Below are 18,375 nucleotides of genomic sequence, written 5' to 3'. Positions count from 1 at the left end.
GGCTCAAGGTGTTTACAAACTTTAATCCCAAAAGTGAAAGAAGGTTTAAAGCTTTTTTCTGATTAAAAACAAAACAAAACAAAAAAAACCCCAAAAAAGCAAGAAACATGTCACTTTATCTGTGGTTTATTCAAACCACTGGATTTCTCTCTCTTTTATTTCTTTTTTCCCCCTCTCTCATTCCCCCTTCCTCTCCTTCTTTCCACCTGTTTTCTTTCTCTTTCTCTGTCCTATCTCACCCTCTCTCTCCCTCTTTTCCCTCTCCCCCTGTCTCCCTTCTCTTCTCTCTCCTCTCGTTCTTTCCTTTCTCCCCCTGTCTCCCTTCCTCCCTCTCTCCTCTCCGTCTTTTCTCCCCCTCCTCCTCTTCCCTCTCTCCTCTCGTTCTTTTGGTGTGTTTTTGGTGTTGAGTCAGAGTTTTGTGCAGACTCGGCACATTCCTGAGGAGATGGAGACGCCCCCCCCCTCGATGTCTTAAAGGAGACTCTGTAAAAGCTGCAGAATCCACCTCTCTTCTCTCTCTCTGCCTCTTTTCTTCTTGCGGCTTTAATTATTTTTACATTTCGTTCACTGTTCAAACTGAAATATTGATCTAAAACGACTCACTAACACAAACAGGTCTTTTGGTATTTCAGCCAAACGAGCAGTGGATTTTATTAAACTCTTTACAAACTGGAGTCTGCACTTTCTTTAGTTGTTTTTGTCGTGAATAAACATGTGAGATCATCCAAAAGAACAGAAACACTGAGGGTGAGGCAGGTGTCTTGCCCAAAGACAGAAAAGCGGGTTATTGTTTAGAGCAAAGATTTAACCGTCAGTCCTTCGTAGCTTTGTCATGATACGACATTTTCAAACTTGATTTCGACTGTAAGAAAGAGACTCGATACTTGCAAGTCGTGACTTGGAGTCAAGTCAGACTTGAGACGTTTTGACATGAGACTTGACTTGATAAATTGGACACAAACTCGAGACTCGACATGGACTTGAGGCAGATGACTGGACTGGACTTGAGCCCTTTGACTCATATGACATCAGCCTCATATCGGGCCTGTTCCTTCTTAAGTTCATTGTTTCGTTGCAGCAGCAGCAGCTCAAAAACAAAGGAACTACATAGACCATGATGCTTTGCTCCAGTTCAGTGCAGATTACATGAAGAAATAACAGTTTTTAACCACTTCTAAATCTTAATTCTTTGGATTATGATGGTAATGATTCACACTAAGGTTTTTTTTTAAAGGAAAAAGTGATATATCTGCAGTTTGCCTCTATAAAATATCCAAATAAAATATTGTACCATGAAACATTGTTACATTCATTTTTGTAACGTGGCATTTTTTAGGTTGTACAATTTAGTTTAAAAATCTTAAAAATTGCAAAACTACAAGCTCGGTTTAGTACTTTGTATTAAAGACGTGAAATGACTCAAAGCAGAGGACTTAGACTCGACTTGGACTTGTCTCTCTGTGACTCGGGACTCGACTGTTTAGTTTTGGTTTAGTCCTGGTTTAGTCTTGGTTTAGTCCTGGTTTAGTCCTGGTTTAGTCTTGGTTTAATCCTGGTTTAGTCCTGGTTTAGTCTTGGTTTAGTCCTGGTTTAGTTCTGGTTTAGTTCTGGTTTCATCCTGGTTTCGTCCCGGTTTCATCCCGGTTTTGTCCCAGTTTAGTTCTGGTTTAGTCCTGGTTTTGTCCTGTTTTAGTCCTGGTTTTGTCCTGTTTTAGTTCTGGTTTCATCCTGGTTTCGTCCCGGTTTCGTCCCAGTTTAGTCCCAGTTTAGTCCCGGTTTTGTCCTTGTTTTAGTTCTGCTTTAGTCCTGGTTTAGTTCTGGTTTAGTCCTGGTTTAGTCCTGGTTTTGTCCTGTTTTAGTCCTGGTTTAGTCCTGGTTTAGTTCTGGTTTTGTCCTGGTTTAGTTCTGGTTTAGTCCCGGTTTAGTCCCAGTTTCGTCCCGGTTTCGTCCCGGTTTTGTCCCGGTTTTAGTTCTGGTTTAGTCCTTGTTTAGTTCTGGTTTAGTCCTGGTTTAGTCCTGGTTTTGTCCTATTTTAGTCCTGGTTTAGTCCTGGTTTAGTCCTGGTTTAGTCCTGGTTTAGTTCTGGTTTAGTCCTGGTTTAGTTCTGGTTTAGTCCTGGTTTAGTCCTGGTTTAGTTCTGTTTTAGTCCTGGTTTCGTCCCGGTTTCATCCTGGTTTAGTCCTGGTTTAGTCCTAGTTTATTCCTGGTTTAGTCCTGGTTTAGTTCTGGTTTAGTCTTGGTTTAGTTCTGGTTTTGTCCTGGTTTAGTTCTAGTTTAGTCCTGGTTTTGTCCTGTTTTAGTTCTGGTTTAGTCCCGGTTTAGTCCCAGTTTCGTTCCGGTTTCGTCCCGGTTTCGTCCCGGTTTCGTCCCGGTTTTGTCCCGGTTTTAGTTCTGGTTTAGTTCTGGTTTAGTCCTGGTTTTGTCCTGGTTTTGTCCTATTTTAGTCCTGGTTTAGTACTGGTTTAGTCCTGGTTTAGTACTGGTTTAATCCAGGTTTAGTCCTGGTTTAGTCCTGGTTTAGTTCTGGTTTAGTCGTGGTTTAGTTCTGGTTTAGTCCTGGTTTAGTTCTGTTTTAGTCCTGGTTTCATCCCGGTTTAGTCCTGGTTTCATCCCGGTTTAGTCCTGGTTTAGTCCTGGTTTAGTTCTGGTTTAGTCTTGGTTTAGTTCTGGTGTAGTCCTGGTTTAGTCCTGTTTTAGTCCTGGTTTAGTCCTGGTTTAGTCCTAGTTTAGTCCTGGTTTAGTCCTGGTTTAGTCCTGGTTTAGTTCTGGTTTAGTCTTGGTTTAGTTCTGGTTTTGTCCTGGTTTAGTTCTAGTTTAGTCCCGGTTTTGTCCTGTTTTAGTTCTGGTTTAGTCCTGGTTTAGTCCCGGTTTAGTTCTGGTTTAGTCCCGGTTTAGTCCCAGTTTCGTCCCGGTTTCGTCCCGGTTTTAGTTCTGGTTTAGTCCTGGTTTAGTTCTGGTTTAGTCCTGGTTTTGTCCTATTTTAGTCCTGGTTTAGTCCTGGTTTAGTACTGGTTTAGTCCTGGTTTAGTCCTGGTTTAGTCCTGGTTTAGATCTGGTTTAGTCGTGGTTTAGTTCTGGTTTAGTCCTGGTTTAGTTCTGTTTTAGTCCTGGTTTCGTCCCGGTTTAGTCCTGGTTTCATCCCGGTTTAGTCCTGGTTTAGTCCTGGTTTAGTCCTAGTTTAGTCCTGGTTTAGTCCTGGTTTTGTCCTGTTTTAGTTCTGGTTTAGTCCTGGTTTAGTCCCGGTTTAGTTCTGGTTTAGTCCCGGTTTAGTCCCAGTTTCGTCCCGGTTTTAGTTCTGGTTTAGTCCTGGTTTAGTTCTGGTTTAGTCCTGGTTTTGTCCTATTTTAGTCCTGGTTTAGTCCTGGTTTAGTCCTGGTTTAGTACTGGTTTAGTCCTGGTTTAGTCCTGATTTAGATCTGGTTTAGTCGTGGTTTAGTTCTGGTTTAGTCCTGGTTTAGTTCTGTTTTAGTCCTGGTTTCGTCCCGGTTTCGTCCCGGTTTAGTCCTGGTTTCATCCCGGTTTAGTCCTGGTTTAGTCCTAGTTTAGTCCTGGTTTAGTCCTGGTTTAGTCCTGGTTTAGTTCTAGTTTAGTCTTGGTTTAGTTCTGGTTTAGTCCTGTTTTAGTCCTGGTTTAGTCCTGGTTTCATCCCGGTTTAGTCCTGGTTTAGTCCTAGTTTAGTCCTGGTTTAGTCCTGGTTTAGTTCTGGTTTAGTCTTGGTTTAGTCCTGGTTTAGTCCTGGTTTAGTCCTGGTTTAGTCCTGGTTTAGTCTTGGTTTAGTCCTGGTTTAGTCCTGGTTTAGTCCTGGTTTAGTACTGGTTTAGTCCTGGTTTAGTCCTGGTTTAGTACTGGTTTAGTCCTGGTTTAGTCCTGGTTTGTGTCTTTCACTTGTGACAGATTCACATCTTACTAAACAGATTCAGGTTCATTTATGTCAATGAGACTTTTTAGTATTGATTCCTGTGAAAACAGAGGATCTAGTTTTGTTTCTGTTCAATATGAATTAGTATCTGAGTTTCGATACTTTTGACAGCCTTTTAAAATATTTAATAAAATATATTGTGAAGTTCATTTCTGTAAATATCACTCAAAGCTACGATTAATTGCACTTAATCAATTTTCCTTTTTTAGATTTGAATTATCATCAGTGAATCAAGAATCTGCCTTTTTCATTATTTTTGTTGTGTTTTTTGTGCAGGAGAAGAGCCGCTTCATTGTTTGTATCTGAAGTGAATCAAGTGAATTCAGAATCTACAGATTTACGACTACAGACTTTTCCAAAAACATACAGCCATCATCAAGTGTTCTCACCGCATCCAAGTAAGTATCCGCCACATCACTGTTATGTCACTATGTCTTTACAGTGGCACAGTTCAGCGGTCGCCCAATAACCCAAAGGTTTGTGGTTCATTCCTTGGTGAAGGCTGCATGTTCTAAAATTGGATGACCTCAGAATGATGTCATGGCCATTATGACTTTGAGTGATTTACTGGTTATGAAATAAATATTCAAACTGACATATTCATCGTCTTGTGCTTCACTGACAAGTCACATTTATGAAGCTTTTCTGAAGCTTTTCTTCATGTCTGACAAAGAGGATGTTGACCTTTGTACATATTGGGCCTATCCACATGACACAAAGAAATTAACCATGAATCAGGTCAACAAATCTACAATCTGACAGTTAGATGGAAAATGACTCCATAGAATTCAGACCTGTCTCAGTTTAAACTATAGTAGATTCCAGACGGTTGTGATGTCAGATAAACACAACCTTTGCCTCCAGTGTCTTTGTTTTTAATAAAACCTTATGTACAGTATGTTAGCTTAGATTTCACTGTTATTTTTCATGTCATCCTCTCTACTATACTATACCTTCATAGTCATGTCTTCCTCCCTGTAGTAAAATATAATATACATTTGTGTCTTTGTTTTTGCAGATTGTATTTATGCAGAAGATGGAAGATTTGAACCAAACAGTTTCTTTACAAAGTCCTCTGCTCCTCACTCCACTGGTACGACAAGAGTTAAGTTTAAACATTTAACAAAATGTAATGTTTTGTCGTAATGCAGGCGGATTGGACCAAGAGATGCAGGACTCTGGGAAAGGTTTACAGTGTTTATTTACAATAAGTGATAAATTGAACAATAATGAAGGTAGATCTGGCGATGAGCAGTGGGCGAGGTGCGGGCCAGGGTCCCGGGGCGGAATGTGGAGTGCAGAGGAGACGACGGTGCGGGCAGTACAGGAGCAGGGACCAGGGTGCGAGCCAGGGTCCTGGGTCGTAGAGTGCAGGGACGGAGACAAGGCGAGCAGAGCCAGAACAAGGAGCAGGGTGTGAGGCAGGGTCCAGAGACGTGGAGTGCAGAGGCAAGACAAGACAGACTGTACCAGGGCTGGGTACCAGGGTCGGAGCAGAGCCGGGAGCTAGTGATGGGTCATTTTTAAGCTGAGGCATCGAAGCTTGTACCGAGTAATAGGGGGCGTGTCAAATGAAGCACTGCTACGAGGCTTGAGTCAGATTGCTAACAAACACGTGACCAACGTAAAGCGAGGCCTCACTTCCCACCGGTCACGTGACTGGTTTAGGCTACGTATCACTTTTCTAAATAAAAGTGCGCAGCACCTCGCGGCGAGTTGTGGGTGTCGTAGGTTGGTTGTAGTTTGAGTGAGTCAGTGACAGATGGTAATAAAGTGTTAGGAATAAAGCGTTCCTTCACTCATAATTTGTTAATTCAGTATGCTTAGAGAGTCGTGTTGGGAGTGGCAATGAAACATAAAGTACAATTTAACAAGTGAAGACGTTCAGCAATTGATAAAATGTTACAAATCTATCACAAAATTGCTATGAAATAGGTGGCATGATATTGATAACAATGTGTCTAACCTGGGAAACACGGAGCGCGTAGGTCTGGAAAGCAAAAGGTTGGGGGATCGAGATTTGCTGCTCTATTACTGAAAAATGTTATCATCAATGTCAATACAGAATTGTCTTACAGACAGACAAAATAACTATTTCTTTAATAAAATACGTTTTTATTTAGCGTAAGACACTACCACTTTACCTGCTTCACTTGTTTATGACACACTGCAGTCTTGCATATGCTTCAGATTCCCAAAACGCACGTGATCTGGGAATGCGAGACTTCGCTTTTGTGAACATGACGTTATCGCTTCATTTACGGTGTCACTTTACCCACGCGCTCCCATATAAACCACTTTCTTTCACTTTTCATTCATATTCACTTTATTAAGACTTTGCTTTTGAAGCTTATATTTTTAGGACTGGTAGAAGTTCAAATGAGCCAAGTTTAGTTTACCCTTTGAGGTTTGTAAAAACTGCTAAAGTAGTTTAGTTTAGTAATTTTATAAAGTGGTTCAGTTCTGATGAGTTGTACAAAAGCAACACAGACACAGACAGTCTTTAGAAACATGTTGGATTGTGTTTGCGCTTGTTTTACATTGAAAACCTCGCAATGAAAATTACAATTTAACTTTAAAAACGTTTCATCGCTCTCACTAAACACATGTATTCAAAAGATGAGCTACTCATTGTTTAGCATGTGTTCAGTGTGGCGAATGCATTGAGTGTTTGCCTGCCACGCAAAAGGTTGAGAGATCAGGACTTGGGTTACTCAAATCATACTTCAAAATATAAATTATACTGTAATAGAATGATTGCATGCAACAAAAATATTCATTTAATTAGTGAACTATTTGTGTGATTTTCTCAATTATTTGCTTTATGACAGTGCATCACTTGACATGCGTACACTTTTTATGGCATTGATTCTTGTACCGGTACAATTGGCTGAAAGCCTCAGGTGGTTCATGAGGCTTCAGTTGGCCATCACTACGAGGGAGCTGGGACGGTCCAGGGAGCAAGATCTGGAGGGTAGCACAAAATCCAATAAGCGAGGTAACAGCGAGCAAAAACACAAAAAGCAAGGACAACCAAGATAATCACATTGACACACGGACAATCTGGCACCAAGTGTCTGGTCCTGGCTCCTCTTATCCTGCGGCAGGTGGCGTTGATTGCGCTGATGAGTTCCAGGTGCGTGTGGGAGGAGCTAGGAGCTCCGCCCAGCTCCGGCTCAGGCAGGTGAGGGAGGGGAAGGAGCAAGACAGGAGGCAAAACAGGGAGCAGGAAATAACATGGATCATGACATGTTTTTAGACAAATGCATTTGATTTAATTGTGTGTCATTACTGCCCTCTAGTGTTACGTTGCACATATTAATAATGCATTGGTCTTATTAGGCCAGGCACTAAACCCACTTTGCTCAGTATGACTGTGGTGTGTGTCTTGAAAAGGCTAAGGACACAACAGAACTGTGCCACCTGGTTTTCTCTTTGGCTGTGCTCGACTAAAGACATGTGCTGCCATTCAATTGGTCGACTAAACAGCCCCCGTGGCAAAAGCTCTCAAAACTATTACACAATTCTACATATCTGACCCAAACTGCATGAACTGCTGTGCAGGTGTGAGTGCAAAAACTACTATTTATGCAGAAAAAGCACCAAGAAACAATGTATTTATATAAAGACTCATTAAACTGGTGAATCAGGCGTTTAATCAGCCTTTTTATAAAGATCAAACAGTACCAGATTTTCAGTTGACTTACTCACTTCTCCTTTCTGCTGTTGTTCCTTAGAAATTTGTATAATCTAAATAAAATGATTAGTCAATTAAGGCACCAGTGAACTATTGATTTTAAATATAATTAATAATTACAAACATTAACTACATTATTTGTTAATTTTTATTTGTCTGAATAAAAGCAAAGCCTAAAAGAAAGTCCGAAACCTTACTCTGCTCTGTTGTGTAGGTTTCGACCTGCTCCAGGGTCAGGCCGGAGGAGAGTTCAGTCCTGATGAGCACTTCCTGTTTCAGAGCGGAGGTCTGGACCGATGCCTCAGTCACCTCTCCTCGGTTTATATGGACTCATGATCTTTACAGAACGCTACAAAAGAGCACAACAGACACAAAATATGATATGGATTCTTTTGGGGTTTTTTTTTTTTTTTATACTGATACTCCAAAATTTGGCTGTTGACAATAACTGATATTTGCCAATTCTAATGTAAAGATTTTAAAATTTAAAATACATTTGTGAGTTTTGCTATAAATTGTGTAAGTTACAGTAAAGCTCACACCTGAATTTTACAAAAGAGAAAAGTAAGGTGAAAGTTGTATTGGTCTGGTGTGTAACCTGTGTAAACACTGTCACTCATGAGTCTGTTCAAAAACACTCATCTGAAGCTCTGAGAACAAACTGGAGCAGTGCAGAAAACAATATTGGTGCCAATATCTTGAAAAATTGTACTGGAGCCGATAAATTAGCCATTCCTCGTGGCGGGTCATTCATTCACTTCTCACGATGGAAAGAACAATGGATTGCGCATTATTGTTGTAAAAGTGACATGCCCAAGGACACAAAGACAGAACAGAAAGCAAACCGTCTGTCTTTGAGTTAGCAAACTGCATCTTCCTATAGAACCACTGTGGTGACAATGATGAATGTGCCGCAAAACACAGCAATAGCTAGCTTGGTGCTGCCCCCAACTGTCTGAAAGATACATTGCATTAAATAAGACAATAACAAGTGATAACAATGGACCAAAAAGGCAACTGTTATTAAGAACATTATGGTAAAAGTATATATTTTATTTACAACTAGGAGTTTGGGAGCTGTAGCTGTAATTTCTGTTGCTGCAATATTTTATACAGTGTAAAAAATACCTTTATTTTTTCTAATTCTGCAGTTTTCTGGCCTGTGCAGTATGTCTTATAATATACTTTACTGTTCACTCTCGATTTTGCATCTTTGATGAATAATATGACCTTTAAATGTTATCAATGTTATTTTGAATGAGAAAAGTGTGCTTTGTTTACATGTTTACTGCACTCTTAGAAAAAAAACAAAACAGAAAATGTTTACACTGATTTGTACCAAAAATGTTTTTGTTTTTTTTTATACCAGAATAAACATTTGTTTGTATTTATTGGTTGATCATTCAATATTTACTTGTTTATTTTGAACATTAACATATCTGTGCAACAACGAGCAACAAAGTACAATCACAACAAGCAAACAAAAAAATTGTAGTCTCAACTTTACAGAAGACATGTGTTTAATCTAGGGATAGGATGGGATACGATAATATCGATAATCGTGAGAAAAAAGGTCCGCAATTAATCGTTTGTGGCATTTTTAACGCAAAGGGCTAAGACTAAGGGTTAAGGCTAAGGGTTAAAGCAAAGGGATAATGCTAAGGGCTAAGGCTAAGGGCTAAAGCTAATGCCTAATGCTGAGGGCTAACTCAAAGAGCGAGTGCCAAGTTTTGAGGCTAAAGCAAAGAGCTAAGACTAAGGGATAAAGCAAAAGGCTAAAGGGCTAAGACAAAAGGGGTCAGGCAAAGGGCTAACGCTAAGGGCTAACGCAAAGGGCTAACGCAAAGGGCTAACACTATGAACAAAGTGTAAAGTTTAAACTCAAACATTTATGAACATAGTGTAAAGTTTACACATACATCTATGAACAAAGTGTAAAGTTTACAGTCAAATATCTACGAATAAAGTAATAAGTTTACACATGCTAAGGCTAAGGGATAATACAAAAGGCTAAGGCTAAAGCTAAACACTAATGCAAAGGCCTAAGGCAAAAGGGCTCAGGCAAAGCACTAAGGCTAAGGGCTAAAGCAAATGGCTAATGCTAAGGACTAAGGCAAAGGGCTAAAGCTAAGCGCTAATGCAAAGTGCTAAGAGCTAAGGCTAAGTGGGAAAGCAAATGGCTAAGGCTAAAGGCTAAGGCAGGGGTGCTCAGACTTTTTCAGTATGTGAGCTACTTTTAAAATGATCGTGTCTGAAAGATCTACCACCTAATACAAAAATGTTAAACATACATTTATTTGTAAATGTATTATGAATTCTTACATGTACAGTGCATTTTAATGTACCTTGCACGTCATGAGATAATAAAGCACAACAGAATTGAACTTCTTACATGTTCATAATTACTTGAATGATGATTACTGCTCTGATGACTTGCACTGAATGGAATCAGTGAGGAATGCATAGGCCATGTCTCAATTCGCCAAATGCACCTTTTGAAGGTTCCCTTCGAAGTTCTCCTCAAAGTGTAGTTTGAAGGTTCCGGACGAGAATCTGCCCTCCTCAGTGTAGTCTCCATCTTGCTGAAGTGGGACAGGCCCACACCACAGACCGCACTTCCACCGCTGTCTTTGAGCGTATGATACGTATGTTATTTTTAATTATTTATTATTTAATAGAATAAAAGTCAAGATATTGTCGTCACAGCTGTTTCTTTTTTTTTTAGATTGAATATCAATAGGCAAATATAACGTTCTTTATTTTAATTTTTTTTATTTTTTTTAAGGACAGTGTGCAGATACATTAAAAAGATGGCTGCACCAGATTTAGCAAAATGCTAATTTCCATCTGTAGTCCTTGGTGTCACAAACATAAAAAAAAAAAAAAAAAAAAAAATCACATATAAAAAGTGCAATACAAAAGACAATGTACAAGTGTGCAAAAATTTCAATACATAGTGCAAACTACAAATTATTAAAGTGCGAGACATATGCAACAGATATCAGAATAAATACGGTGTAGTCGCTATCAGATGATACCCACGAGGGCAGCATCTGATAGCTCTGTACCTTATTGGTATTATAAATGTAAACAAGACAGTAATATGACACTAAGACAGTACTATCTCATGATTTGGTAATCTAGATCCGATTACCCGTCTGGTATAGTTAGTGTGGGCAGGACTGATGGTCAAGAAGACAGTTTTTGACAGCCCCTGAAAAGCTGTGATAATCTGCTATGTTCTTAAGATTTTCCTTGATGGCTTTAAAAGAGAAGGCAGATTGAGAGAAAGCGGACTTTCTTGTAGGAACATTGCAGTCACCCCTAGACACGGACCTTAACACTCTACTTGTTAGTTGAGAGCGAGGCTGTACATATTTTTTAGTGGGGGTGGGGCAGCATCATGCAAGATTTTATGTACCAGGCGAATATCAGAGAACCTGATCAAGTGGTCAAAGCTTAATATTTTAAATTTGTCCAATATGTAGCAATGATGGTAACGTCTGGGCTTTTTATCGAGGATTTTCAACGCCTGATTATGCAATGATCTAAGAGGATTTAGTACTGTTATTTTGGCTTGAGACCATGAGATACAATACAACCCTCTCCTCCTCCTTGTCTGGCTCTCCTCCTCCTCGCCTGGCTCTCCTCCTCCTCGCCTGGCTCTCCTCCTCCTCGCCTGGCTCTCCTCCTCCTCGCCTGGCTCTCCTCCTCCTCGCCCGGCTCTCCTCCTCCTCGTCTGGTCTTCCTCCCCCTCGCCTGGCCGATTTTTCTTGTGTTGTCTGATTTTTCCTGTTGTGTCTGATTTTTCCTGTTGTGTCTGATTTTCCTGTTGTGTCTGATTTTTCCTGTTGTGTCTGATTTTTCCTGTTGTTTTGTTTTTTTGTGTGTTGGCGGCACGGTGGCTGAGTGGCATCACTCATGTCTCACAGCAAAAAGGTTGGTTCGATCCCCGGGTCACCAGGCCTTTCTGTGTGGAGTTTTTCATGTTTCTCCCCGTGTCTGGATGGGTTTCCTCCGGGTACTCCGGTTTCCCCCATCAACCAAAACATGAACGCCCTTCGAGACAACTGTTGTTGTGATTTTGGGCGTTACAAAAATAAATGAATTGAATTGAATTGAAAATGTGAGATATAATCATAGCATTGAGATAAGATTTTGCTGCTTCTAATGATAATAAATGATTTACTACTAGCTGCTGATAACGGGCTGGCTTCAGTCCTGGTCCTACTGGACCTCAGTGCAGCGTTTGACACCATTGATCACAACATTCTACTGCAGAGGTTAGAATGTGACATTGGAATCAGAGGGAGCGCCCTCAAATGGTTTAAATCCTATCTATCAGATAGGTACCAGTTTGTTAGTATAAACCAGAGCACCTCTCCCTCTTCTAAAGTAGCCTGTGGAGTTCCACAAGGATCTGTGCTTGGTCCAATCCTATTTACTCTGTATATGTTGCCATTGGGAAACATTATCAGAAAACATGGCATTAATTTTTACTGCTACGCTGATGACACTCAGCTGTACTTATCAATGAAGCCAAATCAGACTGATCAAATAGATAAACTCAGTGCCTGTGTGAAGGACATCAAAACCTGGATGACCTTGAATTACCTGCTCTTAAATCCTGAAAAAACAGAGGTCATTGTCGTTGGTCCCAAAGGTCAAAGAGATTCTCTGTCGGACCAGATAATGTCACTCGACAATGTGAGTATAGCTTCTAGCCCTACTGTAAAAAATCTTGGAGTCCTATTTGATCAAAATCTCTCATTCACAGCCCATGTAAACCTAGCTTGTAAAACCGCATACTTTCACCTGCGAAATATAATTAAAATTAGAAATATTTTACCTAAAAACGATGCTGAAAAACTCATCCATGCATTTGTTACTTCCAGACTTGATTACTGTAATTCTCTGCTCGCCGCCTGCCCCAAAAGTACTATAAGGAGCCTCCAGTTGGTCCAAAATGCAGCGGCCAGAGTCCTAACAGGAACTAAAAGAAGAGACCACATCAGTCCTGTACTAAAATATCTGCACTGGCTTCCTGTCGAGCTTAGAATCAAATTCAAAGTCCTCCTCCTGACATACAAAGCCCTAAACGGTATGGCCCCATCCTATCTGCAAGATGCTATTGTCCCGTACCAGCCAAACAGAGCACGCCGCTCTCAGAATGCAGGACTCTTAGTGGTTCCTAGAGTGTCCAAAAGTACAGTGGGAGGGAGAGCATTCAGTTACCAAGCTCCTGTGCTATGGAATCAACTCCCTGCTGATGTTAAACAGGCCCCCACAGTCTCTGTATTTAAGACCAGGCTTAAAACCTTCCTCTTCGGTATAGCGTATGACCAGGTTACTTAGTGAGGGAGTTAGGGACATTAAAACTTGGGATAAGATAAGCTGTAGTAGGAGTAACTAGCTGGGGGAAGTATGGCAACCTGAGCACTATCCTCTACTTTGTCCTATTTTCTCATCAGCAATGCTATTCACATGTTGTCCCCTGTCCCACTCCCCCTGTGGAGTGTAACTCTTTCAGATGCCCCGATGATAGTTGGACCCTCTCCTCCTCCCCACCTGGCCCTCCTCCTTGCCTGGCTCTCCTCCTCCTCGCCCGGCTCTCCTCCTCCTCGTCTGGCCGATTTTTCTTGTGCTGTCTGATTTTTCCTGTTGTGTCTGATTTTTCCTGTTGTTTTTTTTTTGTGTGTTGGCGGCACGGTGGCTGAGTGGCAACACTCATGTCTCACAGCAGAGGGTTTGGTTCGATCCCCGGGTCACCGGGCCTTTCTGTGTGGAGTTTTTCCATGTTTCTCCCCGTGTCTGGATGGGTTTCCTCCGGGTACTCCGGTTTCCCCCATCAACCAAAACATGAACGCCCTTCGAGACAACTGTTGGTGTGATTTTGGGCGTTACAAAAATAAATAAATGAAAAATGAAATGAAATGAAATGATAATGAGCTTCTAATGTGTTGGAAATTAGCGATGTTGAATTTCAAGACATTACAAACCTTTTTAATGTTTTTTAAAATTAAGGGTAGAGTCTAATATGATTCCCAGGTATTTAACTTCCTCGACATTTTTAATCATGCAACTATTCACATAAATATTTGGACATACACTTTGACTTTGTTTGTTTCAGAAGTACATTGTAACAGTTTTCTCAGTATTCAGAGTAAGGAAAGATTTGTTAAACCACTCTATTGCTTTTACCATTGCCACAGCTAGCTTAGCTGCGACAGAATTTGCATCGGGACCGTGTGTAAGGAATACTGTGTCGTCAGCGTACATCACGATTTCTACATCATCACAAATAGAAGGTAGGTCATTGATGTACAAGCTGAAGAGCAACGGCCCCAGAATGGACCCTTGGGGCACATCTGCTAAGCAAGTAGTAAATGGAGATGTTTTGTCATTTATCCTTACAAACTGGTGACGATCTGCCAAGTACGTTCAAGGTGATTTTTTTCCTCATTTGTAGCTACTTCATAACTTAAACAAAATAAACCTTGTGAAAACGTAATAACAGAGACAGAGGAAACAATATCATTTTGACATTCACAGTCTATAAACCAGAGACACTGATTAGTTGTACATATAGTGGGATATTGCAGTTTAATGATTCGGTACCACTTTAAAAACAGTAGAGAGCGCTGTTTCCCTTCTATGCCGTGCTAGTTCTTTCCATCTTATTATTGTAAGGTATCTTCTAGCAGTGCAGCGCTACATCAAACTAGTATCTTGATTTACTAACATGTAGGTAAATGACACGTGCCACCAGGGGGCGCAGACGTATGGAATGTACCGGAACTCATGAAGATTTTGTGCACATCTCAGGACTCTCTTCTATCCTTTCCTGAGAGTCTGTTGCTTCATTTGTCACATTACCTGTGTGGAACTCATTAAACTCTTCTGACTTTATGTTTCAGTCTCTTGGTCTTTGACGCTTACAATAGAAACAAACATTCTTACATTATTCTTATTGCAGTAATAATTTCTAATGATAATAATGTATTAGGGTTAGGGTTAGGGTTAGGGTTAGGGTTAGGGTTTAGGGTTAGGGTTAGGGTTAGGGTTAGGGTTAGGGTTAGGGTTAGGGTTAGGGTAGGGTTAGGGTTAGGGTTAGGGTTAGGGTTTAGGGTTAGGGTTAGGGTTAGGGTTAGGGTTAGGGTTAGGGTTAGGGTTAGGGTTAGGGTTAGGGTTAGGGTTAGGGTTAGGGTTAGGGTTAGGGTTAGGGTTAGGGTTAGGGTTAGGGTTAGGGTTAGGGTTAGGGTTAGGGTTAGGGTTAGGGGTTAGGGTTAGGGTTAGGGTTAGGGTTAGGGTTAGGGTAGGGTTGGGTTAGGGTTAGGGTTAGGGTTAGGGTTAGGGTTTAGGGTTAGGGTTAGGGTTAGGGTTAGGGTTAGGGTTTAGGGTTAGGGTTAGGGTTAGGGTTAGGGTTAGGGTTAGGGTTAGGGTTAGGGTTAGGGTTGGGTTAGGGTTAGGGTTAGGGTTAGGGTTAGGGTTAGGGTTAGGGTTAGGGTTAGGGTTAGGGTTAGGGTTAGGGTTAGGGTTAGGGTTAGGGTTAGGGTTAGGGTTAGGGTTAGGGTTAGGGTTAGGGTTAGGGTTAGGGTTAGGGTTAGGGTTAGGGTTTAGGGTTAGGGTTAGGGTTAGGGTTAGGGTTAGGGTTAGGGTTAGGGTTAGGGTTAGGGTTAGGGTTAGGGTTAGGGTTAGGGTTAGGGTTAGGGTTAGGGTTAGGGTTAGGGTTAGGGTTAGGGTTAGGGTTAGGGTTAGGGTTAGGGTTAGGGTTAGGGTTAGGGTTAGGGTTAGGGTTAGGGTTAGGGTTAGGGTTAGGGTTAGGGTTAGGGTTAGGGTTAGGGTTAGGGTTAGGGTTAGGGTTAGGGTTAGGGTTAGGGTTAGGGTTAGGGTTAGGGTTAGGGTTAGGGTTAGGGTTAGGGTTAGGGTTAGGGTTAGGGTTAGGGTTAGGGTTAGGGTTAGGGTTAGGGTTAGGGTTAGGGTTAGGGTTAGGGTTAGGGTTAGGGTTAGGGTTAGGGTTAGGGTTAGGGTTAGGGTTAGGGTTAGGGTTAGGGTTAGGGTTAGGGTTAGGGTTAGGGTTAGGGTTAGGGTTAGGGTTAGGGTTTAGGGTTAGGGTTAGGGTTAGGGTTAGGGTTAGGGTTTAGGGTTAGGGTTAGGGTTAGGGTTAGGGTTAGGGTTAGGGTTAGGGTTAGGGTTAGGGTTAGGGTTAGGGTTAGGGTTAGGGTTAGGGGTTAGGGTTAGGGTTAGGGTTAGGGTTAGGGTTAGGGTTAGGGTTAGGGTTAGGGTTAGGGTTAGGGTTAGGGTTAGGGTTAGGGTTAGGGTTAGGGTTAGGGTTAGGGTTAGGGTTAGGGTTAGGGTTAGGGTTAGGGTTAGGGTTAGGGTTAGGGTTAGGGTTAGGTTAGGGTTAGGGTTAGGGTTAGGGTTAGGGTTAGGGTTAGGGTTAGGTTAGGGTTAGGGTTAGGGTTAGGGTTAGGGTTAGGGTTAGGGTTAGGGTTAGGGTTAGGGTTAGGGTTAGGGTTAGGGTTAGGGTTAGGGTTAGGGTTAGGGTTAGGGTTAGGGTTAGGGTTAGGGTTAGGGTTAGGGTTAGGGTTAGGGTTAGGGTTAGGGTTAGGTTAGGTTAGGGTTAGGGGTTAGGGTTAGGGTTAGGGTTAGGGTTAGGGTTAGGGGTTAGGGTTAGGGTTAGGGTTAGGGTTAGGGTTAGGGTTAGGGTTAGGGTTAGGGTTAGGGTTAGGGTTAGGGTTAGGGTTAGGGTTAGGGTTAGGGTTAGGGTTAGGTTAGGGTTAGGGTTAGGGTTAGGGTTAGGGTTAGGGTTAGGGTTAGGGTTAGGGTTAGGGTTAGGGTTAGGGTTAGGGTTAGGGTTAGGGTTAGGGTTAGGGTTAGGGTTAGGGTTAGGGTTAGGGTTAGGGTTAGGGTTAGGGTTAGGGTTAGGGTTAGGGTTAGGGTTAGGGTTAGGGTTAGGGTTAGGGTTAGGGTTAGGGTTAGGGTTAGGGTTAGGGTTAGGGTTAGGGTTAGGGTTAGGGTTAGGGTTAGGGTTAGGGTTAGGGTTAGGGTTAGGGTTAGGGTTAGGGTTAGGTTAGGGTTAGGGTTAGGGTTAGGGTTAGGGTTAGGGTTAGGGTTAGGGTTAGGGTTAGGGTTAGGGTTAGGGTTAGGGTTAGGGTTAGGGTTAGGGTTAGGGTTAGGGTTAGGGTTAGGGTTAGGGTTAGGGTTAGGGTTAGGGTTAGGGTTAGGGTTAGGGTTAGGGTTAGGGTTAGGGTTAGGGTTAGGGTTAGGGTTAGGGTTAGGGTTAGGGTTAGGGTTAGGGTTAGGGTTAGGGTTAGGGTTAGGGTTAGGGTTAGGGTTAGGGTTAGGGTTAGGGTTAGGGTTAGGGTTAGGGTTAGGGTTAGGGTTAGGGTTAGGGTTAGGGTTAGGGTTAGGGTTAGGGTTAGGGTTAGGGTTAGGGTTAGGGTTAGGGTTAGGGTTAGGGTTAGGGTTAGGGTTAGGGTTAGGGTTAGGGTTAGGGTTAGGGTTAGGGTTAGGGTTAGGGTTAGGGTTAGGGTTAGGGTTAGGGTTAGGGTTAGGGTTAGGGTTAGGGTTAGGGTTAGGGTTAGGGTTAGGGTTAGGGTTAGGGTTAGGGTTAGGGTTAGGGTTAGGGTTAGGGTTAGGGTTAGGGTTAGGGTTAGGGTTAGGGTTAGGGTTAGGGTTAGGGTTAGGGTTAGGGTTAGGGTTAGGGTTAGGGTTAGGGTTAGGGTTAGGGTTAGGGTTAGGGTTAGGGTTAGGGTTAGGGTTAGGGTTAGGGTTAGGGTTAGGGTTAGGGTTAGGGTTAGGGTTAGGGTTAGGGTTAGGGTTAGGGTTAGGGTTAGGGTTAGGGTTAGGGTTAGGGTTAGGGTTAGGGTTAGGGTTAGGGTTAGGGTTAGGGTTAGGGTTAGGGTTAGGGTTAGGGTTAGGGTTAGGGTTAGGGTTAGGGTTAGGGTTAGGGTTAGGGTTAGGGTTAGGGTTAGGGTTAGGGTTAGGGTTAGGGTTAGGGTTAGGGTTAGGGTTAGGGTTAGGGTTAGGGTTAGGGTTAGGGTTAGGGTTAGGGTTAGGGTTAGGGTTAGGGTTAGGGTTAGGGTTAGGGTTAGGGTTAGGGTTAGGGTTAGGGTTAGGGTTAGGGTTAGGGTTAGGGTTAGGGTTAGGGTTAGGGTTAGGGTTAGGGTTAGGGTTAGGGTTAGGGTTAGGGTTAGGGTTAGGGTTAGGGTTAGGGTTAGGGTTAGGGTTAGGGTTAGGGTTAGGGTTAGGGTTAGGGTTAGGGTTAGGGTTAGGGTTAGGGTTAGGGTTAGGGTTAGGGTTAGGGTTAGGGTTAGGGTTAGGGTTAGGGTTAGGGTTAGGGTTAGGGTTAGGGTTAGGGTTAGGGTTAGGGTTAGGGTTAGGGTTAGGGTTAGGGTTAGGGTTAGGGTTAGGGTTAGGGTTAGGGTTAGGGTTAGGGTTAGGGTTAGGGTTAGGGTTAGGGTTAGGGTTAGGGTTAGGGTTAGGGTTAGGGTTAGGGTTAGGGTTAGGGTTAGGGTTAGGGTTAGGGTTAGGGTTAGGGTTAGGGTTAGGGTTAGGGTTAGGGTTAGGGTTAGGGTTAGGGTTAGGGTTAGGGTTAGGGTTAGGGTTAGGGTTAGGGTTAGGGTTAGGGTTAGGGTTAGGGTTAGGGTTAGGGTTAGGGTTAGGGTTAGGGTTAGGGTGAGGGTTAGGGTTAGGGTTAGGGTTAGGGTTAGGGTTAGGGTTAGGGTTAGGGTTAGGGTTAGGGTTAGGGTTAGGG

General features: G+C 42.5%; 1 protein-coding gene across 1 annotated transcript in view; it reads left to right on the top strand.

Moving 5' to 3' along the window:
- The window catches only part of LOC117385449 (zinc finger protein GLIS1), a 53,940-nt gene extending 45,322 nt beyond the window's left edge, over positions 1-8,618 (top strand). Inside the window, exons 7-9 of the mRNA XM_033982738.2 lie at positions 4,196-4,317; positions 4,938-5,012; positions 7,831-8,618. Coding sequence (XP_033838629.2) covers positions 4,196-4,317; positions 4,938-5,012; positions 7,831-7,952 — 319 coding nt within the window. The 3' untranslated portion in view covers positions 7,953-8,618. The remainder of the gene's footprint in view (positions 1-4,195; positions 4,318-4,937; positions 5,013-7,830) is intronic.
- Positions 8,619-18,375: the final 9,757 nt, after the last annotated feature.

The sequence above is a fragment of the Periophthalmus magnuspinnatus genome, chromosome 17, assembly GCF_009829125.3.
Source record: "Periophthalmus magnuspinnatus isolate fPerMag1 chromosome 17, fPerMag1.2.pri, whole genome shotgun sequence".
In the NCBI taxonomy this organism is placed as follows: domain Eukaryota; kingdom Metazoa; phylum Chordata; class Actinopteri; order Gobiiformes; family Gobiidae; genus Periophthalmus; species Periophthalmus magnuspinnatus.
This window is presented reverse-complemented; position numbering and strand designations above follow the sequence as displayed.